Raw genomic sequence first — 22,248 nt, 5'->3', positions numbered from 1 at the left:
TAAGAAAAATAATATATATTAAATGTCTTAGTTTATATGTCATAGTAGATTAGAACAGTTGCTTTGTTCTTAAAATATTTGATTTTGGATGTGATTGTATAAGTATTATATGACATATGCTATCACCCAAAATATGTTTTTCAGACCACTAGCCATTGTCTGTATAATAAATGCAAAAATGTATTAGGAGATTCAGGGATTAGAGCAGAATAAAATGGCTTTCCTTGGGGTGCCCCTAAACAGTCTTTAATGTGTCAGGAGAGAGTATGCTACATAGGTGTTAACTTATCTTTCAATGTTGGCCTGAAATGGGAATAATTCTAACTAACTTAAGGCAATATTTTGGGTGTGAACAGCCCCATTACAGGAATCCTATTGTTTATCCTCCTGTCTACATGCCAGCCTTCCAGGCTTTGCTGCCAATTACTTGTGTTTATTGCTTTTTATGTTTTAAGAGTAATAACAATTTAAAACGTACTATTAGTTTATTATAGGCAAGAGGATGTTTTGCGAGTCCAAAATATATTTTCAGGGGCTTCCCTGGTGGCGCAGTGGTTGAGAATCTGCCTGCCAATGCAGGAGACGCGGGTTTGAGCCCTGGCCTGGGAAGATCCCCCATGCCATGGAGCAACTAAACTACTAAGCCTGCGCTCTAGAGCCTGTGAGCCACAACTACTGAGCCCACGCACCACAACTACTGAGCCCACGCACCACAACTACTGAAGCCTGTGCACCTAGAGCCCATGCTCTGCAACAAGAGAAGCCACCGCAGTGAGAAGCCTGCGCACTCCAATGAAGAGTAGCCCCTACTTGCTGCAGCTAGAGAAGGCCCGCACACATCAATGAAGACCCAATGCAGCCAAAAATAAATAAATAAAATAAATAAATTAAAAAATATTTTTTTTCAGTACATAATTTGAGGTATATAAAAACAGATAGATAGATTTTGTTTCTACTGTTGGTCCAGTTTAAATGTAGGACAGCACCACTGACCACTAAGGAAACTGTCATACAAATCTGGTCCCTGAGTTCTTATTTGCAGCTCAAAATGAGGGATTCTCCAACACCTATTCTTGCTCAGCCCTCCTGACTCTTTGAGACTCAGTTCTAGATTGCCCTTGTTTTCAATCTAAATTCATTTGTTCCCTCAGTGCATCACCTTTTCTCAGCCTTCTTAAGACAGTGTCCACTGATACTTTTTTGTTGGATACAAAGCCATTCAATCTCTGTAAAGCATGAACTTTTTTGTTGCCTATCAATCAAATGATTCTTAGCAATTAGCTGTAGTCATTTCCATATATACACATCACAGGCTTACCCCTGCAGCAGGGAAGGGGAGGAGAGATGGCTTCTTTTCCATCCTTACATCTTAGCTAGACAGATGCCTCTGAAGGCACCCAAATGTTTTGACTGCATCTGTTTGAGAAATGCTTTGTTAGAAATAATCTGGTTCATTTTAAAGTAATTTTGCTGGGTTGTAGACACCATGTTTCTTCTTGCCAAAATACTTGCCTGTAATGTGCCTGGATAGCAAGTTAGTGATTTTTTTTTTTTTTAAACCAGAAATTCATTTATCCTAGCAATAAATGTTGGGGGGGAGAAAAAACTTCTGAGGGAATGGGAGTCAAATGGAAACTTATACAAAAAGTATTTTACTGTAGCACAGAATAAACCAACTTGAAATTAATTTGAAATTCTAAATAGATTTTCTTTCACTGTGTTCTTTTTATAATGATGATGGTATCAAGCTATGCATTGTTTGACATAAAAAATTAAATGTTATCCTCTGTCCCAGAATAGAGTAAGTTGTTAACATGATTTTCTTTTCATTCCTGCTTGCCTCTTTTCCAGGTAACTTCTGGGGAACTGAATAGCATAATTCAGAATATAATGACCTGGGTTGTGGCTACAGTGACCAGTATATTATACCCAGCCATCACAAAGTATGAAGAAAGGTTGAAAAATAATGCATACCCAGTGTCTGATGACTCCATCCTCTCTTCAGATAGTTCGAGTTTTTGTAGCACATGCAGTGAAGAGTTTACATATGGAAGCTACACATCTGCAACAACTAAAACATTTCAGGGAGAGCCCTGTTCACTTGCAGTTGACATATCAGTAAGGCGACCAGCCACACCTTCAAAACCACCATCTGCCCATGTGGAAAGAACAGTTGTGGGAAAAACATATCACATTAAAGGACAACCTATAACATCTGAACTAAAATATAATAAAACAAGCATGATATATACATACCCTAAGCTCAGAAGTTGTAAATCTGATAGTCACCTTCTAGCATCATTTGAAACGGGCACAAAAATGTCAAAGGATGCTACCACTGAAACAGATGGCTTAGAGAGTCCATTGTTTTCTGATCAAAAAACAAAAGCCATGAATGAAATGAAGAGTTTAAAGAATGTTTTTGTTAACTTTAAGTGTCGCTTAAAAGGGGAAACTGAATTGATTTTGGAAAGCATTTTTCAAGAAATAATGTCTGATTTAACACAGGGCATTCCTTCTATTTCTTCTGTTACTGCTGAAGTTTTTGTTGACCAAAGTGAGCCTGAAAAAGGAGACTTGGTTTCTAATGCTGATATCTGCTCAGTAGCTTCAGAGATCGTGGAAAATATGCTTGAGAAGCTACAGTCTGCAGTTGAGAAAAAATGTATCCAGATATTTTCACAAGAAGATTTGTCAGTCAACATTAAACCAAGCTTAACATCCAGTGGAGAATCTCTCACTCCATCATATGGAAAACCTTTAATAGATTCACTGCCTCATACTGTGGAACCCATGTGTGATATTGCAGAGGATATGGTGCATGCCATTTTAGAAAAGCTGATGACTCTTGCATCTTGCAAGCAATATGAACTTCCTCATCTTGAAGATGCAGCTAAACTTTCCTATCAGCAACATATGGCAGACCCAACATATATGCGCCTTATAAAAGCCAACAAAAAGAAATGTAGTCCTGAACTTGATGCAGCTAATTTAATTGTTAAAGAAGAAATACAAAATTTAATGTCAAATATTTTTTCCCAGTCCTCTTTGGTTGGCTATATAGAGGAAGCAATCAGCACTATACTAGGACATGTACAAACCGAACTTAATAATGAGAGACTTATTGCATCTGATGAAACAGTAGTACTCCTTAAGCTGCTCGATGATATCTTTACTCAGTTACATCAGGAACCAGTAAAAGCAGATAATCAAAAATGTAGACACTCTAGACTGAGAAGTCCTTCTGACACTGAAGTAAAGTACAGACTCACTGGCACTAGATTATCTAATGGTCCTGGGTCTGGAAGACCATTTCCACCTATTAATGTTCCTGGCATGGTCCTTTATTCTGAAGATGATAACGAAGAAATAGACAAAATTGTGGGAAATGTGCTTGATTCATCTTTTAAAGATGAAAAAGCAAAATCACAAGAACAGATTCCTGAGCATTGGTTTACAGAAAGAAACACTTGTCTTGAATACAAAAGAAATAGCAAACAACCTACAAAGCCTGCTTCTCCAAGAAGCAAAATTGCATTTCATGATCGGAAGTTAAAGACTGAGCTACCATTTTTTAAGAATAAAATTTTAAAGGAAAATCCCTGTTTAAATAAAGACATTTTGTTTTTCAGCCAAGATCAAAAGCATCAAATACACAAGGCTTCAGAAAACATAGTTAAAAGTATTTTAACGGAAATGCTCAATGACGTATCTTCTATTCCTCCTGGTCACTTAGACAGTAAAACTGGCAAAGAAGCTTCAGTTCTTGTTTCAGAAAAACCTCAAGGACTGTCACATCAAGAATGGATGGACCAGATGTTTTCTGTGTCAGAAATTAGTGCAGTGGCTCAAGAAATAACAGATGCTGTATTAAATATACTTCATAAGGCAAGCTGCATTCCCAATACCACCAAAAGTTCCATTTCATCGTCAGTTCATCAAACTACTCTAGAGAGTCCTGACACTCTCCACATGGTCAAAGAAGCACCAAATCAAAAGCCATTAAAAATATGGTTCAAGAGTGAAAAGAAAATGAAATATTTATCTTCACTCGATGTAGATCCTGCAAAGCCTTCCCTGTTAAAATCTGAAGAAAGTGAACCTAAGCCTATAGATGACATTACTGATAAGATCATTAATGCAGTTTTTAAAAGGCTGAAGTTATTTGTTTGTCCAAAATTGCAAATGGGCTTCAAACCTTCACTTGCAGAGCAATCTTCATTACAATCTCAACTTAGTACTTATACAACTAAAGTGGTAAACATTGTTTTGCATGCTATCCAGAATGAACTGGAACTCAATAAAAACCTAAATCTTAGGGAAACAGACCATACCAAATCCCTTACAGGTGAAGGATTTTTTACTGACACTGATAAATTAGAATCTCTTGTCTCAAATCTCAGTGATGACATTATAGCATCTCCATTATTAACTTGCATTTGTGAAATATTATCAAGTGGACATTCAGATCAAAGCAATATTTCACTCCCTTCAGATAATCCAAAGCCTATGACATCATGCAGATCTGATAATGTTGATAAAGGGAACATTTTGCCAAGTGGACAGGATAAGAAAACTTTTTACAAATTTTTAGCTACTCCATGTGCTCTCCATAGTGTCATTAGTGAAAAAGATCTCAAAGAGAATTCCAGATTGCAAGTGTTAGATAATATTGGGGAAACACTCTATGAAATGTTATGCAAGCTCATAGGAGCCCACCCTCACTGTCAACCATCTTGTAGTAACCTAAGCAGAGAGAAGACAAATGAGAATCAGCAAACAGCCACTGAAATGCAGTCTAATATTCAGCTCATTTCCACAACAATTTTGGAATATATCCTTGCAAAATTATGTAGTGTTGACATGGATAGTAGTTCTGTAAGTTCAGGATTTAAAGCTGTCTCAGAGTCTCTTGATATTGACAGGCTATCGTTTACTTCAATTATTGAGGAAATGGCCAAGTGCACTGACATAATCTCCAGCATAGTTTCCAGGACGGTTCAGAAGGGTAATAAAGAGATGACTAAAAGCAAGGAAAAATCTATTGCTCCTAAGTCTTCCAAAACAGGGAGCACAAAAGAAATTCATTCTAATAAACTGAAAGCTGTGGCTTCAGATATTCTTAATATGGTTTTTGCTAAACTAGAAGGGTTTGCCAATGGAAATTTAGAAACTCTGGGGGCTTCTATCAATGATGGAAATAAAAAAAGCAGTAAGATGGACTTGGAACGTGAAAGTCCCAGTGTTTTCACGGACACACATGAAGAACTATTGCAGTCTGCTTTATACACGCATGCAAAGAAGGTATCAAGTGCTATTTTGAAAGCTATTCAAACAGAATTAAATATGAACTCATTAGATTTGAGGACAAGTATGGAAACACCACCACCTGACAAACAAATGCTCGAGAATATAGTCAGTTTAATTTTAGATGCAGTATCCTCAGATATGCTTAATGAAACTGAATCTGAAGAGAGAGGCATTCAAACTTATAGATACAGGCCAACCTATGGAAATTTTCTTCCTGGTGGAGCTGAATCAGATTCATTTCTAGAAGATGCTGCAAATACAGAGAAAGAATTCATTGGAGAGAGAAGATCACTTAGAGAAGAAACTAAATCAGATTCTCTTCAACAATGTGTTCTAGAAAGAACCTTAAACAAAATTGAAGTGAAACTCAAAGAACCACAGAAATCTCCAATTGTTCCCATTATAAGAAATATTTTGAATGAAATTTTTCAAAGTGCTTTGGCCAGTCAATTAAATGTGCTTTCTCTCTCCCACTCCTATTTAAGTGGCATCCCTCACAATGTTGAAGAGACAATTGCTCAAACATCTGTTCAATTTATAGATAAAATGATGGTGTCTGAAGCAGATGTAACCATAGTGGCAGATGATGTTGTTAGAACTGTGTTTGATAAACTTTATTCAGCTGCTATGACAGGGAGAAATGCAAGTGAAAACAGGTATAAAACCATCACCTTTTCAACAAATGTTTCTTTTCATGAACACACCAGTGGAGGAGAAAAGCCCTCCATCACTGTGCCAAACAAGAATCCATATACTCTTCAGTCCAGATTCAGTGTTGACAAACAGGCTAAAGTAAACACAGTTGAAGATACTGTACAGACAATATTAACAAGTTTAGAAACTTTTGCTACTTCCAAAGTACAATCTCTCTTTTGTCCCCAGATCAACTTCACAGTTCCAATGGCTTTACCTATTCAGCAGGATAAGAGTACATTAAGCAAAGCATTATCAGCCAAAGATTTGTATTCTGATGATCAATTTTCCTGTTGCTCAGTGGATCATATTATGTCAGAAAAGACCAACTCATTATACCAAGTCTCTTTGAATAAATTAAATACATACGCAACAGAAGTGGCCAGAAAAATTTTACAAGGAATCAAACATGAATTAGATAAAGAAAGGGAAAATTCTTTCTTAACTCATAACATTGTGGTTTCTGAAAGTATTGCAAGTCAAATTGTTAACACAGTGTTAGATATTGTATCATCTAAAGGAAAATGTGACAAAAACAATTCTGACAAAGAGATTAATTCAGATCAGCAAGAAGGTATTATTGGAAAGCTGTTTATTAAGACTGAGTATCAAAAAGTACTTCAGTTTCAAATACAAGATACCATTGAAAGTATCTTGTGTGATATTTATGAAAAACTACTGTATCAGAATAATCTCTCATTTGCCACACCCGCTTTGAAATGTAGCATAGCTGGCAAACATTCCAGAGCAAATTCTGAAATGTTCATTGAGGATGCAAATAAGATTCTTCCAAATTTTTCAGTTCCTAACTCAGATGTCATTTTGATATCCAATGATATAGTAGATATTGTTCTTCATAATCTCAGTTCTGCTGTCATACTTAGCATAAATTCAAAGGATCCTACTTCTACAAGATTGCCTCTGACCTTTTGTGATATGTTTCCAAAAGCAGAGTGTCAACAGCCTCTTCTTATGGAGTCAGAAAGTGAAAGAAAAACGGAGCATTTTCCATCTTTAAAAAATCTGAAATCAGCTTATGCTAATGATACTCATATAACTATAGTAGAGAAAGAAGACCCCAAGAAATCTGTTCCTGACCCATGTGAGGAAAGTGCTGACTTAATTACTAAAACTATTTTCAATCGGTTAGAATCATTTGCCACAGAAAGAATGGATTTGTTAATTACTCTTGCTTTCCAGCCTAAAGAAAAGTCATTTCTGAGCCCAGAACTGGAAAACTGTAGACGAGATGACAACATCTTTCGTGAATCAAGCCAGGTGGAATCAAATGTGAATATTCTGAAAATATCAAATGAAACTGTTCTCAGTGAAGAGCTCACAGATTTCACTTTTACCAGTTACAGAGAAAAACTTGGATCTACAATTCATCTATCACAAGCTAGTCTTAAGGAATATGCTGACGTCATTGCCACTGCCATTTTGAAGCTGATTAAAAATGACTTAGACCTCAAAATCCAAAAGATGCATCCATACCCAAACAACATTTCATTCCAAGAAATCACCACTGTGAGTGAAATTGTCAACAGTATCTTAAAGACTTTATATAATAAAAGATCTGTAAAGGAAATCAGTTTTTACTCAAAGGACAATCGTAACTTATTTTCACAACTAACTGCATCAAATGAAATATCACTGGGACAAAGAGCTCAGGAAACACACACCAAACTGTCTCTGTTTTCAAAGTATCCATTAGAACAAAACCAAATGGCATTGGAAAGGGAAAGCCAGAGAATTGTTCTAGAAGAAATATTTATGAAAAATGAAGAATCAAAACAAAAAGAAAGAACTGTATTATTCAGTGCAGTGAAAGAAGTTTTAAGTAAAGTGTGTCAAAGAGTAATGGAAATCATAGGTCATTTGCCTTCATTTAATGAAATCCCCCACTTTATGTCTAGCTCTAAAATTAAAACATTAGACATAACACAAAAAAACTTCTTTCAATCCCATATTAACAGTGTAGCAAGTGACATAATTGAAAGCGTTTTGGGGAAAATGTACTCTGTAGTTGTGACATCGTTATATGAAAGTAATAAAGTACAAGCAACTGACAAAAATATTTTACCAAAGAAATCATCATGCATCAGAGAAACTACACAAGCAGGAATAGGAAGTAATCTCACTAACTATATGCTACCACAGGTTTATCCTTATGCAGGCAGTCAAAATGTCTCTCTGTTGGAAAAAACTTTTTTACAATATTCACCATTAAAAGTGGGGAAGGATTTAGTCCAAATGGTTCTCAATAAGATCACAAATTTTGCCTCACTTTATCTAGAAGAGGCCCTGTCCCGTAAAGGTTGTTCTGTTGAGTTGCAACCTCTAAGGCTACACACTTCTAAACTGAGCCCTAAGGGCAACCCTAAGCCAGGTTTTAAAACAAGTTTAAAAGCAAGATCAAAAGTTACTCCTTTGCCTAAATTTAGAGCAAAACCACACCTAGGACCTAGTCGTACTAAGGCCAAAAGCAAGACTAAATTAGGTCCTAGAGAGAAGACTCCAAAAGACACCTGGTCCAAGACTGCCATTGGGCTGCCACACATCCTACCAACGGGAGATGCCAAAAACTTACTGGAAGTGAAGTTGCCTACTTCAGAACTAAAAATGTATGCCAAGGATATAATAAGTAATATCCTGAAAACAACTGTTAAAGAATTTGAAAAGGTGATGCAAATTAGAGCAATGGTAAGTGATAAAGCTTTACCATCCGATCAAATCATGGCAGCAAATAAAATAGTTAGTACGGTTTTGCAAGGATTATATGCTACAAATAACCAAAATTTGGCTAATCCTATATTCTGTCATCTGGATGATCCCAAACTTTCACAGGGGAATATAGGTGCAGAGTCTCTTGCCAAACCACAAGCATGTTTTTACTTGGAAAATGTTTCTTCACAGTTAGAACAGATTTTTCCTAAAGAAGGTATATTTAAAAAAATGTTTGACAAATGGCAAGCAGAATCAAATGACATGGAAAATGAAAAATGTAAGCTCTTGATGATAGCTGAAAATGGTTTGACTGAAATTTCAATAAAAGCAAAAGAATTAGAATATTCTCTTTCACTTTTAAATTTGCCACATCTTGAGGATTGTGAAAACAGGTTTCATAGTTGTTTTAAGGGAGCTTCTATGAGAGCTGAAGACACCAAAGCACAAATTAATATGTTTGGAAAGGAAATTGTTGAAATGCTATTTGAAAAATTACAGCTGTGCTTTTTATCCCAAATGCCCACCCCACGTGGTAAAGAAACTCCAGCAAGTAGGAAAGAACACATTACTACTAAAAGTAAATATGGTTTTCCAACCAAGGACATCCTCAGCAATGAACCAATATATAACACTAAAACCGAAGACCAAAGTCCTTTGGGCTCTAGCAACCAAATTATTCGAGAAATTGTAGAAAGGATTTTAAACCTGTTAGAGTCATTTGTAGACTTACAGTTTAAACATATCTCTAAATATGAGTTTTCTGAAGTAGCGAAAATGCCTGTAGAAAACCTTTTTCCTGTCCAACAGAGACTATTAAGCAAAAAGATGTTGCCAAAATTACAACCACTAAAAAAGTTTTCTGATGAATCCAAGTCAAGTACTGTTATTTCCAAGGAAAATGTACAGAATACCCTTCTACAGGTTCATTCGTTCCATTCAGAGTTACTTACATATGCCATTAATATTGTCAGCGACATGCTTGGTATAATTAAGAGCAAGCTGGACAAAGAAATAAGCCAAGCAGAACCATCTTCAATTAGCATATTGAAAGAAAATTTTGCAGCAAGTGAGATAATTGGTACACTGATGGACCAGTGTACTCATTTCAATGAGTCTCTGATCAAAAACCTTCCAAAGGAAAGTTTGTTCCAAGGAGTAGAAAATACCTACATTGTTAATCAGGTTGAATTAGCAACTAATACGAAAATGCCCATGTCAAAGTTAAAGGAAGTAAGATTCGGGAATCATCCTCCACAAAGCAGTGTACCAGGTTTAGGGTTTTATTCAGAGGAAGATAAGAAAAAAAGGTACAAGTCTTCATCAAATTTACCCTTATATTCCAGAGCCTCTGTAGAAGACACAATTAGAAGCTCAGAGCCAATGGAAAGGCCTGATTCAGAAAACATACCATCATGCTCTAGAAACAAAGTACAAGACTTTAGCCCAAAGGAATCTGACTTGGGCTATTTTGATCAAGCTATGAAAGGAAATGGCTCCCTCCCGGAAGGGAGTGTCTTACAAAAACTGTTAAAGAAAGCAAATGAATCCACAGAAACAGCATTACAGCAAGTCATGTCATTCACAGAAATGAGAAAAGGTGAAAATCCAAGAGTGTTTCATTATGAGATCTCCAAACCAGTTGTTGAGCCAAACCAAATTCAGACAACTGTCTCTCCACTCAAAATTTGTTTAGCCGCAGAAAATATTGTCAGTACTGTGCTGTCAAGCTACGGCTTTCCAAGTCAACCACACATTAACGAAAGCACAGAAACAATGAAACCATTTTTCATATCAAAGCAAAACCCTTTGTCTGTAATATATGGTCAAAAGAATGAGGAGAAAAGTTTGCTTAGAATGTGGGATAAAAGAATCAGTTGTATACCTGAAGAAGAAAACAAAAAACCTGAAGCCAGCAGGGGAGATTTTTCTTTAATGCAAAAATGGGAAAATAAGAGTTACCTGAAGATAAAGACTCTGAAGGAAGTTGAAGTCATTGCTTTTGCTGATCATGAACTGGGTCCAAATGAAATTCATTTGGTAGCAAGACATGTCACCACATCTGTGGTCACATATTTCAAGAACTTTGAAACTAGAGGTAAGCAAAATGGGCATAATTTAGAAAAAAATAGATATATTTAAAAGTGGGCATAATTTAGAAAAAATAGATATATTTAAAAGATCTCCTGTCCAAGAAGCTTCATTTACTGTTTTTCTGAAAACAGCCTTAGGAGGGTATTTAATTACTTCTTAATATATCAAGATACTAAAAAAAAAAAAAAAAATTCATATGGTTTGAATCTGAAAAGGTCTGTCTCTCAATTTCCCATATCTGCAGATGAGAGAAAATGTGACTTTTTTAAAGCAGGGGATTTTGGTTGAACATGAGGTACAAGTTCCAAAGATCTTTTAAAGTTCTCATGCATGACTTCTTTATAATCATACCAAATGTACAGGTAACTGATTGAAGGTTGTGATCCAACTTTAACGTGTACAGTTGAAGTCTTTGCTATTATTAGTCACAGTGTATAAGAACAGTAGTGTTAAACATCTTATTTTGCTTGTATTCCAGTGTTATTAAATTCCTTTTAGGTATAATACTCTAAACATATATTTAAATATATATTTTCATTCCCTTTTAAAAAATGCTTATCTGTATATGTTAGAGGTTGAACCATATGTGATAGCTATTTTCATATGTGAAAACCTATTATTGGAAAGTTCATAAAATTCAATCTAATAATCTATTATAGCCTTGAACTGAATCAGTAATTCTAGTTGCCAATAATTAGTTGCTACATTACCAGTCCAGATACATCACTTGCCCATCATTCAAATTGCAGAACACATACTATCAGTCCTACCTACCTGCACAATGAGGCCATTTCCTATACTTAAAACTGGTATGATTTCAAGGTGGACAGTTGTGTGCCTGAAATTGCAAGCTTATAAGTAGAATTTCTTTAAGCACAGCCTAATTGAACTTAGAGAATAAGGAAAACAAAGCAAACAAGAGAAGAGCCATGATTCCCTCCCATTGGTATTTGGCTCTTTCTATCACATCTCTTCTCTATTCCCAGACATGTCCGGGGCCTTCCAGCAATTTCACTCATGTTCCTTCCACATGGAGCACTCTTTCCTCCCTCCCTTCATCTCAACATGGCCAAAACCTGTCTAGCTGTCAAAGTTCAGCTTAAAGCCTCCCCTCTCCACTGAGTCTTGTCTGATTCCACATGCAGAGGTATAATAGGTTATTACATTCTGAGAAAGTTTTGTGAAAAAAAGAGTATGTAGCTCTGGCTACCACTCCAAGAAATCAGCCATACCAAGTAGGTATATGATTTGCAGTACTCTGTTGAATAGCAGAATATAGTCCTGTGCCTGGCTGGGTTGGCCCATCATCTTTGTGACAAACTAATCTAGGGGTTAAAGTCCTGCTGATGTTACAGTCCATCCCTAACCTTTCTGAAGTGAGCACACTTTTATTTCAGTCAAGTTGTTATTGCAACACAACTCTTTAGCTTCCTAAAAGTAATACAAAACATTATATGTTTGACTAAAAATATTTTTTAAATAATTATATGAAGTCTCTAGAGATCACTGCAGACATGTTAAGATGTAACACCACACTTGGAAATCATTTCTCTGCCCCAGGATTTCCAGCTCCTTCGAGCACCTTAACCCATCTAAGCAAGACAGGTATCAGCACTAGACTTAGAGATTTGAATTCTTCAGGGTTATTTTCTCAACTTTATGGCTAAAACTAAGATTCCACAGGTGGGAACATAAGTATCTGAAGAAAACCCAATATCTTTCTTGACTAGATTTTTCTTTTTCTTTAGTGAGGTGTTCCAAAGGTGAAATTCATATGTAAATAACTACCAATATATAGAATTTTCCATATGTCCCTTAATGCATGCTAAAATGGTTATGTTTTCTTTTTTAAGTTTCCAGTGAGGAGGTGTCTATTGTTTCCACACTGTCAAGAAAAAAATATGAATCGAAACAGCCTCTAAGAAGCATATACAATGATTCTTCGCTTTATCAATTTTGTGAACATCTCACTGAGTCTGTCATTTGCCATTTAACTTCAAGCATTTCTGATAGCACCACAGACAGCAGAGAAAAGGAGAAAGCTTCCCATGCAGTATTTAACACAATTATTTCAATTGATTCTCAAGTGTTTGAGAGTAGGTCAATTTCTGTTGGAGAACTTGCTTTAAGTATTTTTGAAATCATTGCTGAGATCCTTTTAAATAGTAACATCATAGAGAATGACACTGCACAGCAAATGTTTTCGTTAAAAAGAAAGTATATTTGCTGCCCAGGAGTAGCTGCTGCTGACTTTGATGATCTCTTTCAGGATCTCTTAATAGGTGTGATTCATGTACTGTCCAAAGAAATAGGGTTAAATCATCACCTGGAAAACAGTGGAAGAAATAGACCATTTTCCATGCTTAGAAGCAATAGTGTGCCCATTTGCAACAAAAAAAATACCATGCAAAGACAGAAAGCTTCCAGAGACTGGGAATTATCTACTCACAAAACTGATCATATCATTCAAAAAAATAAATTAAGTTATCTGGCCCATAAGTTAGATAGTCTGGCTGGTAGCTTAAAAACTGATGAATCCAAAGAAGTAGTCAACAAAGTTTTCAGTATTGTTTTGGATTTATTTTTACCAGATGAACAGCCAGATGAGGCTATGGATGCTGATAAAAAAGCAAGAATATTTTTCTCATCATCAAATGATTGGCAATGTAATAACATACTTGGAAATAACTTAGGGCTCACCCCCAAATCAGTTTTCCTTCTCAATGTTGTGTGTGAGAAACTTATTAGAACACTTTTAGAAAAATGCACAAACTCTGTCTTTCTTGATAATAGCCCTCTTTCTGAAGAGACATCAGCAGAAGAATGTCAACTTTTTAAAATACTTCAAAGTGTACAAGATGAAGAATTTGATTATTGTAAGAGAACGATGGACTGTGAACAATTTCAAGGGGATTATATGTCAGACGTTTTGGAAAATCTGGCAGAAATGGATCAAGATTTACTGTCATCAGACTCTATTCTTACTGTTCTTTCCCACAGCTTGGTTAAATCATTGATGGATAAATTATGTCACAGTATACAACTCCCCCAAAGTCCACCTTTTGCAAACAAGCATTTGAAGTATGGAACGAGAGAAATACAGTCTAGTTTCATAAAAACAAAAAGGCCAGAGTTAACAGAATTAGGACAAGTTAAAGGTTCTTTAGGACTCGCGAGTTATGATGGCAATGCTTTGACAGGACCCCTGAATAATCTCAGCGTAGTTAACTCCAAAATACAAGCACCATTTGGCAAGAAGTATTCAGTAAATTTTGCTAATGTGTCACCTCTTAAAAGACAGGGAACAAAGGATATGGATACAACAGCCATCCATAATAAGCTATATCCAGGAGATGTGAATACGGGTGTTTATTCAGCCACATTTTTAGAGGACATAATTTCAGAACTGTTTTTTAACCTCTCTATTTCACTGTGGGGCAAAAATGAAAACATCACTGAAGCCCAGCTCAATGAGATGAATGCATTATTTGTCAACAATGTAGTGAATGAGTTTAATAAGGCAAGGGTCACTGTTTTACGGAATTCTGAAGAAAGGCTGTGTTTTCCACCAATCCATAAAGAAACTTTTAGTAGGATCGTTGACTCAGTTTATTATGATGTTTCACAGCAATATAAGTTGAAAGTGACCTGTGGTGGTAATCTGGCATGTGACAGTACTTCAATAGCAGAACAAATAACGAAAAGCATATTGTTAGAGATTTTGGACTACCAACTCCCATCTTGCTTCAGGGGAAAGCTCTTACATAATTCATACTACCCTCTCAACGCTGAAATTATATTACAGAAACTTCAAAACAACCTGAGAGAATTTACTTCCCAAGCTAGGTCTTCAGCAGGCTATAGCACCATGTTATCACACTCATTTTTAGAAGATATCATCAGAAGACTTTTATCTCAACTCATTCCTCCACCCAGTAAGGCGTCCTCTTTGGGAAAAAAATATTTTATGAGTTCAGATTTTAATGAAATATCTACCTGTATAATAAATAAGGTTATATCAGCCATTTCAAAACATAAAATTTGGTTCACTATATATGATAATCAATATCTATGTACAGGAAAAAACCTCCAGAAGATGGTGGATTCTGTTTATAGAAATATTATGCAAACAACTGACTCTCTTCTTTCAATACAGAAAAGTATAGTCAGCCGAAGCCCAATTATGGTTGACCAAATAGCCAGTTTTATTATCCAAGAGATTATTGAAAATCATCTTCAACCATTTTTGTGTGGAGAAGGTTTACCTCGTCCAAAGACTCCATCGGATACAATATCGAGTATGGTTAAACAGGTTCTCAGTGAAGTCATAGAGTCACACAGACCCCAGATGCCATCACCCTCAGGTATTTACCCTAAGACACTTGTAGGGGAAATTGTTGCCAGACTTTTATCAAAAATTTTCAGTCCAAAGCATAACACTGAAATTGAGCTGGAAAACTTGACCCAAAAAATAGTAAACTCAGTAAATAACCATTTTGACAAAGCTAAAGTTCACATTCTATATGATGACAAAGAACAGTCTTACCCCTCTGTAGATACAGATATTGTGGATGAACTCGTCACCTCAGTTTATAGAAATGTTTTAAAACAGCATGGATTAGACCCTGAGGTTGATAAAGAGTCTGAAGAGAGTGATATTTTTGTGGAAAAAATTACCAACTTAGTTGTAGCAGCTATTTCAGATTACCTTCTTCATCCATTGTTTTCTGGGGATTTGTCATCTTCTTCATATTTTATTTCAACAACTGAGAATATCATTCAAGATGTTCTTAGTAACATCAGTAGGTCTACCAAGCCAAGTCAGAGCTTATCTCCATATAACACCTTGCTGCCATACACATTTTTAGAAGACATGATCAGAATACTATTATCTAGAATTTTCCCTTCTGCATCTAGCATTGTTGCAAACAGAGAAACTCCAAAAGATAGATCAAAAGTTAATTTCAATGAAATTGCTTCAAATATAATCAGTGATATTAGAATGAAAATTTCCCAACATGAAATTCGATTTTCAAAAGATGAAGAAACCAAGTTTGTTTATTCAGAAGACAATGTTCAGCGTCTTGTGGACTCAGTATTCAAAAATATTTCAAACTCTGAGTCTCAAGAATCAGTTGAGCAAAATATCACAAGCAGTAATGATGTTTTTATTGACAGAATAGCAGGTTTTATCATTAAACATATCTGTCAACAACATCTTCAGCCATTTGTGGACAGAAAGTCATTACCTTCTTCATCATATACGTATTTTGGTGATGAGAAAAGGCAGTGGTTTTATGCCAGTGTTTATTCCTCAGCTTTTTTGGAAGATGTGATTTCTGGGGTTTTAAGCAAGATATTCCACAGGGTGTTAGGCATTGTACAAACAAAATCAGTGACAGATTCAGAAGATGAACTGTTTGATAAAGCTGAAAAACTCATACAGTTCATAACAGAGGAATTCTCAAAAGCCCAAGTTAGCATTTTAGAGAATGCTGAGGAAAATTTATGTTTGCCTCCAGTGGAGAGAGATGTAGTCAAAAACATTATTGACATGGTGTACAGCAAAGTTGTGCAAGAATATGAAATGGATATGATGCCTGATAAAGATTTTCTAAATGACACAAAGACACTGGCTGCAAGGATAACTAAAACCATCCTAGCCGAAACCTTTGATTTCCAAATTCATCCAAATCTTATAGAAAAGTTTCCATTTGGATCACAATCCAAACTTAGTACTGATATTTTGATAAAGAAAGTTCAATGTGACATTACTAAATCAAGATTCCAAAGACAGGCTTCAACAATGTATACTACTATGTTATCACATACTCATTTGGAAAAAATTGTGTCTCAGCTTATATCTCAGATGAGTCCATTGGCCTCCAGTACAGAACACCCAAATACTTCTCAATCAGACTTAAGTAATACAGTAATAAAGCTGATAAATGAAATCATGTCAATAATTTCAAAACATTCAATATGTATTATTAAACATGGGAATGAAAAACATAGTATGATTTCAGAAAAAGATATCCAATCCATGGTTGATTCCATATATGCTGATCTTTCCTATTCAAATATATACCAGTCTCTTACAAAAGATAAAAAAGGTATAAGTAATATACCTGTTTCAAAAATAGCAAGTTTTATAATAAAAGAAATCTTTAACCATCATCTTCAGTTATTTTTATCTGGAGATAAAACTCTCCTTTCAGCCGCAGTTGATCAAACTTATAAACAGAAAGTAGTAGATCCTAAACAAAAAGAGTTGTCTTTCATTGTGAATTCAGCTGTCTTTTTGGAGGAAGTAATTTCTGAACTTTTATGTAAATTTCTTTATGCATTCTCACATAATGTCTTGGCTGCTGAAAACCCAGATACAGTAAAAGACAAAATTACTGGCATTGTTACAACATTAGTAAAATCAATTGTTCTGGAGTTCACCACATCGGAGATTTTAGTTTCAGAAAACTTTGATGATGATATGTGTTTTTCAGAAGGATATAAAGAAATGGTTCAAAAAACAGTCAACCTAATTTATGAAAAAATATTAGATGAATATAAATCTCTGATTCAAATATATAGGGCTATACAAAGTGACACAGCTTGTTTTGGAAGAAAAATATATAATTTGCTTTTGGAAGAAATTTACGATTATCAGGTGCAGTCATTAGTTTCAGGAGAGTTAGTATCTTCTTCCTACTCTTCCCCTCAAGCTGATAAAATCATCAGAAATGTGCTCAATGTCATCATGAGAGATAGCCATGCCTTGCCATTATGTATTACTGTGCTGTCACGTTCTCTTTTAGAAGACATGATTTACAAGCTTCTAGTGCATATCTTCCCTTCAACTGACACTGAAAGTGAACTACAAGAGCAAGAGGTTTCACCAGATTATGAGTTTGTGGATGCAGCATCAAAATTAACTGATGAAATTATCAAAGAAATTTCTGAACATGAGATCTGTCTTGCTACGGCAGAGGAGAACACAGAGAGTATGCAATTAGAAGTGATTGAGAATTTGGTTGACTCTATATGTAATAATATTTTGAAAAAATCTGAATTTCAAGCTGAAGTCCAGAAAGATGCAGACAAAAAAGGAGGCTCATTCCTCAGTAAAATAGCTGGTTTCATTATGAAGGAAATCATGGATCATCATCTGAGGCCATTTTTACATGGTGAAGAATCATCTTCCAATAACTTATCTAATTATGACCATGTCTCTGTACATACTAAACCTGGTAAAGAAAAGAGACAGCCTTCTCTATATTCAGCTACATTTTTGGAAGATGTAATTGTTGACCTTGTTCACAAGTTTTACTCTCTTTCAAGTATTACTGAAGATTCTAAGAAAAAAGAAACACCAGAGCCAGACATTGTGAGCTTGGCTATAAAATTTGCAAATTCTCTGATAGGAGAATTTAGGAAAAGTGAAATTAAAGTTCTACCAAATGCTGAAGAAATTTTTTCTTTTCCACCAATTGATAAAGAGACAGTTGATAAGATATCCAATTTTGTGTATGATCAGTTCATAGGAAAGTATGGATCTAATGCTATTCAGATGGATGATAAAAATAACATTGTTACAGAAATGATTGCTGCTTCAGCCCAGAAGGCCATCTCTGCTTTCAAGATTCAACCACTTTTTTCAGGAGACTGGTCTTCCACCTTCTATTCATTTCTAAATCCAGATAACATCACCCAAAGGGTTAAACACCTTCCACAGAAAACCTCTACACAGATAAACAGATGCTTAAAAGGGAACCAACTTACTTTACCAGAACAATCATATAAACACACATCTCTAATCTCAGACCAGAAAAATGTGTTGGATACTTTGGAAATAGATAGAGGTGCAATGAGTAAAAAGAAAAGTTTCAAAACTAAGGAGGCATCAATGAAAAAAGGTGACATCCAAGATCCAAAAGTTACCTCTGTAACTAGAATTATGAAAAGCAACATGGTTAACCTGTTATCAAGGTCAGCTGCAGATGTGGCAAATAAAAAGAAAGAGAATGAAAATAAAATGGGAATTCCAATTCAAAAATATAATGTATCAGAAGTTACTTCTCCAACTACTAGTGTGAAAAGTAAAGATAAACAGGAGTCGTATTTGAAGGGAACACTTAAAAATAGTGAAATTGAGAAGAAAAGCATATCACCTTCAAATAAGGAGGGGCAAGGTAAGGAGGTACACACACAATTTCTAGTAGCTACTGATGGTACAGAATGTGAAAAGGAAATACTTGGACCAGATTTTGCAATAGACATTGAGAAGAAGATTGACAAAACAAGAGAAAATTCATTAAAAAAAGACAAGCCCTTTCAGTTATCTTCTTTGACAACCAAAGCAAGAAATACAAAGACCACAATAGAGAAAACAGTTGCCCAAAAGCCAAACGATGAGGAGAGGAAAGACTCTCCAGCTCAAATAGATATAAAGGAAGGACAGTGCTCAGATTATGACTGTGTTCAAAGTGTCACTGAAAATATTTATGATAATATCTTAGGAATGTATCATTCTCAAGAATCAGCAGATTATTCAAAACAACAAAGTCTCCCAAGTTATATATCACTGCCTCTAGTTCAAGAGGTTGGCGAGGATTTTGCACAGTCCATTTCAACAAAGGATTTATACCTGTCAATTAACAGAAATCTCCCTGCCAAAGAGAAAAAAGAAGAAAAAGAGAAAGCAAGAGAAATAGAAAAAGAGAGGGAGAAAGAGAAAGAGAGAGGGAAAAAAAGAGAAAAAGAGAAAATAAAAGTTAAGGATATTAAAAAGGAACCTAGTAAATCTGACAGTCCTCAGTACCCACCAAAAAGTGAACCTGGAATTTTTCCTGCTAAATTTTTAGAAGATGTTATCACTGAAATGGTTAACAAATTGGTCTTTTCTTCCTCACCAGAAACACAAATATATGATAGATGTCACAATGTAAGTGATGATGAAAATCAAGCTGAACTCTATGACACAGCTCTGAGACTTATTGATTCACTGTTGAAGGAGTTTTCAGATGCTCAAATTAAGGTATTTAGGCCAGATAAGGAAAATCAGTTTTTTCCACCTGTAGATAAAGTGTCATCAGTTCCTAAAGAACCTCCCAGGCATAAAGAATCAAATATAGATAAAGCACCATCCAACGTCAAGAAAATAACTGTGGATAATATGCATAAAATGACTGAAAAACCCTCTTTGAATAAGATACTTTTCCTAGATAAAATATCAATTGATAAAACATTGGTCAACAAAGTTGTTCACTCCTCTGTGTGCAATATTTTGAAGGAATATAAATCTCAAGACTCCATTTGTAAGAATATAAAGAGTAATGGGGGAAATTTAGCAAGACAACTAACTAGTGCAGTGATAAGTGAAATTTTTCAATATAAGCTAAATTTGATATCGTGTGATGAGTTTCCACCTTCATCATGTTTGCCTCTGGAAACTAAGGATGTTGTTAAAAAGGTCCAAAAGGTGGTTCAAACAGCCAGCAAAGAATGTCAAACATCATCGCCATATACCATCCTGCTGCCTCATGAATTCTTAGAGAATGTGATTTATGCTCTTTCATCTAAAATTTTCTCAACAGTATCCAACACTGAAGCAGAAACATTTGAGGGCAACTGGTTCACAGAACTAGATTTCCTTCAAATGAAGTTATTAAGTACAGTTACAACAGAGATCTCCAAAAATGAAGATATGATTATACAGTATGTGGAATCCTTACATCCCAATGATGATGAAATTATTCAATTAGTGGTTCAGTCGCTCTATAATAATCTCTTGTCACAGTTTGGATCACAAGAGATTATACAAAATTGTGCAGCCAGTGGATGTAGAATTCTTTCAGAAACCATGGTTGACTTAATTCTACGAGAAGTGACTGGCAATCAGTTGCAGAACTACTTTTCTGGAGAGCTAACTCCATATCAGTGTGCAGAAGTTGACAATGTTGTTGAAAATATTCTTAAAGATGTTATCCAAACTGCTGATGTTCCCCAGCCTCAACCATCACATGCTCGTATACTGCCTTATAACATAATAGAAGAAATTGCTGTAAAATTTTTATCGAAGCTTTTATCTATGTTTCCGAAAGCAGATAATGAAAGACCCAAATCCCTAGAAACTGAAATTCAAAAAATTATCTCAAAAATATTAAATTCAATACAAGAATTTATCTCCAAAAGTAAGATTAAAGTTGTATCACCAGCAAAGGAATTGCCTACTGTACCTTTAGCTGACAATGAAACCGTTGAAAAAGTAGTTAATTCTGTTTATACCAGTATTTTAAAGCACTCTGGCTCACACATTTCTATATTTAAAGATTTAATGGGTAAGAGTAATGTTCTCTCTGATATAATAGGTTTTTTATTGGTGAAAGAAATTTCCAATTCTAAATTTCAACCTCAAGTAGAGGAAGAATTATCAAGTTCAGAATTAGCTCTGGAAGCTGTCAAAATCATGGAAAAAGTGGTCAAAATGGTTGATGAATTTAAGTCCCAGGAAAAGTCTTCATCCAAAAAACGTTCTGTGTTAGATGCCACGTTTTTAGAGGAAGCATTGGCTTTGTTCTTGGCCAGAATAGTAAGGTTGCCAAGTGCCTCAAGCAAACATGCAAAAAACTTACCAAAGCCCGAGTTAAATAAAATTGCATCTCAATTGACAAAATCTGTGGCGGCTGAAATTTCTAAGAGTAATATTAATCTTATTGCTGCTGATTCTGAAGAACACTTTTTAAATCCAGAAAGTATAGAAATGATTTCTCAGGTTATTGATTCTATTTATAGTAATGCACTACAACAACCTGGAACCCATAAAGATCTTTATTATGATATAAAAAGTACAAATGGAGTTTTCCCTAAAAAAGTGGCCAGTTTAATTATTAATGAAGTTTCAAATTTTCCCTTAGATACAGTTAGTCCAAAGTATTCAAATGCTGGTCTCTTCGGAGATCTAGACATTAACAGAATTGTTCAAAGGGCACAAAAGCACGCTAAAGTGATCCCTGACTTAGATAAAGAAGAGTCAAATAAAGATTCAATTGTAGAGGACTCTACAATTAAAATAGTTCCACATGTTGGGAATAAACCACTCAAAATAGATCCAAACATTATCTCAGAACATTTAGCAGTAATTTCTGTAAAAACTCAACCTCTTGAGAAACTTAAGGTGGAATGTTTAAAAAACACTGGACATAACATAGCAGAACTGAGAAGAGCATCAATAAGTAGAAGAAGTTATTCCTCAGACACATCTACTGTAGGACAGTTAAAGAGAGAAAGACGTACCTCACTGAATAAGACGGGACGACTCGATGTAAAACCCTTTGAGGTAAGTGAAAAAGCAATAGAAATATAAAAGTGAGCCATGATTGTTCTGTGATTCCCTTCCTCAAATAGGTATATGGGAATGTATTTTTTGTTTTT

At 35.2% G+C, this 22,248-nt stretch overlaps 1 protein-coding gene across 1 annotated transcript in view; it reads left to right on the top strand.

Moving 5' to 3' along the window:
• Window positions 1-22,248, top strand: part of FSIP2 (fibrous sheath interacting protein 2) — a 130,617-nt gene that overhangs the window by 85,689 nt on the left and 22,680 nt on the right. The window contains exons 16-17 of the mRNA XM_068544819.1: window positions 1,852-10,825; window positions 12,675-22,153. Coding sequence (XP_068400920.1) covers window positions 1,852-10,825; window positions 12,675-22,153 — 18,453 coding nt within the window. The remainder of the gene's footprint in view (window positions 1-1,851; window positions 10,826-12,674; window positions 22,154-22,248) is intronic.

The sequence above is a fragment of the Eschrichtius robustus genome, chromosome 5 (genome assembly GCF_028021215.1).
Source record: "Eschrichtius robustus isolate mEscRob2 chromosome 5, mEscRob2.pri, whole genome shotgun sequence".
Classification (NCBI taxonomy): Eukaryota; Metazoa; Chordata; class Mammalia; order Artiodactyla; family Eschrichtiidae; genus Eschrichtius; species Eschrichtius robustus.
The sequence above is the reverse complement of the archived record's forward strand: the minus strand, read 5'-3'. Positions and strand labels throughout refer to the sequence as shown.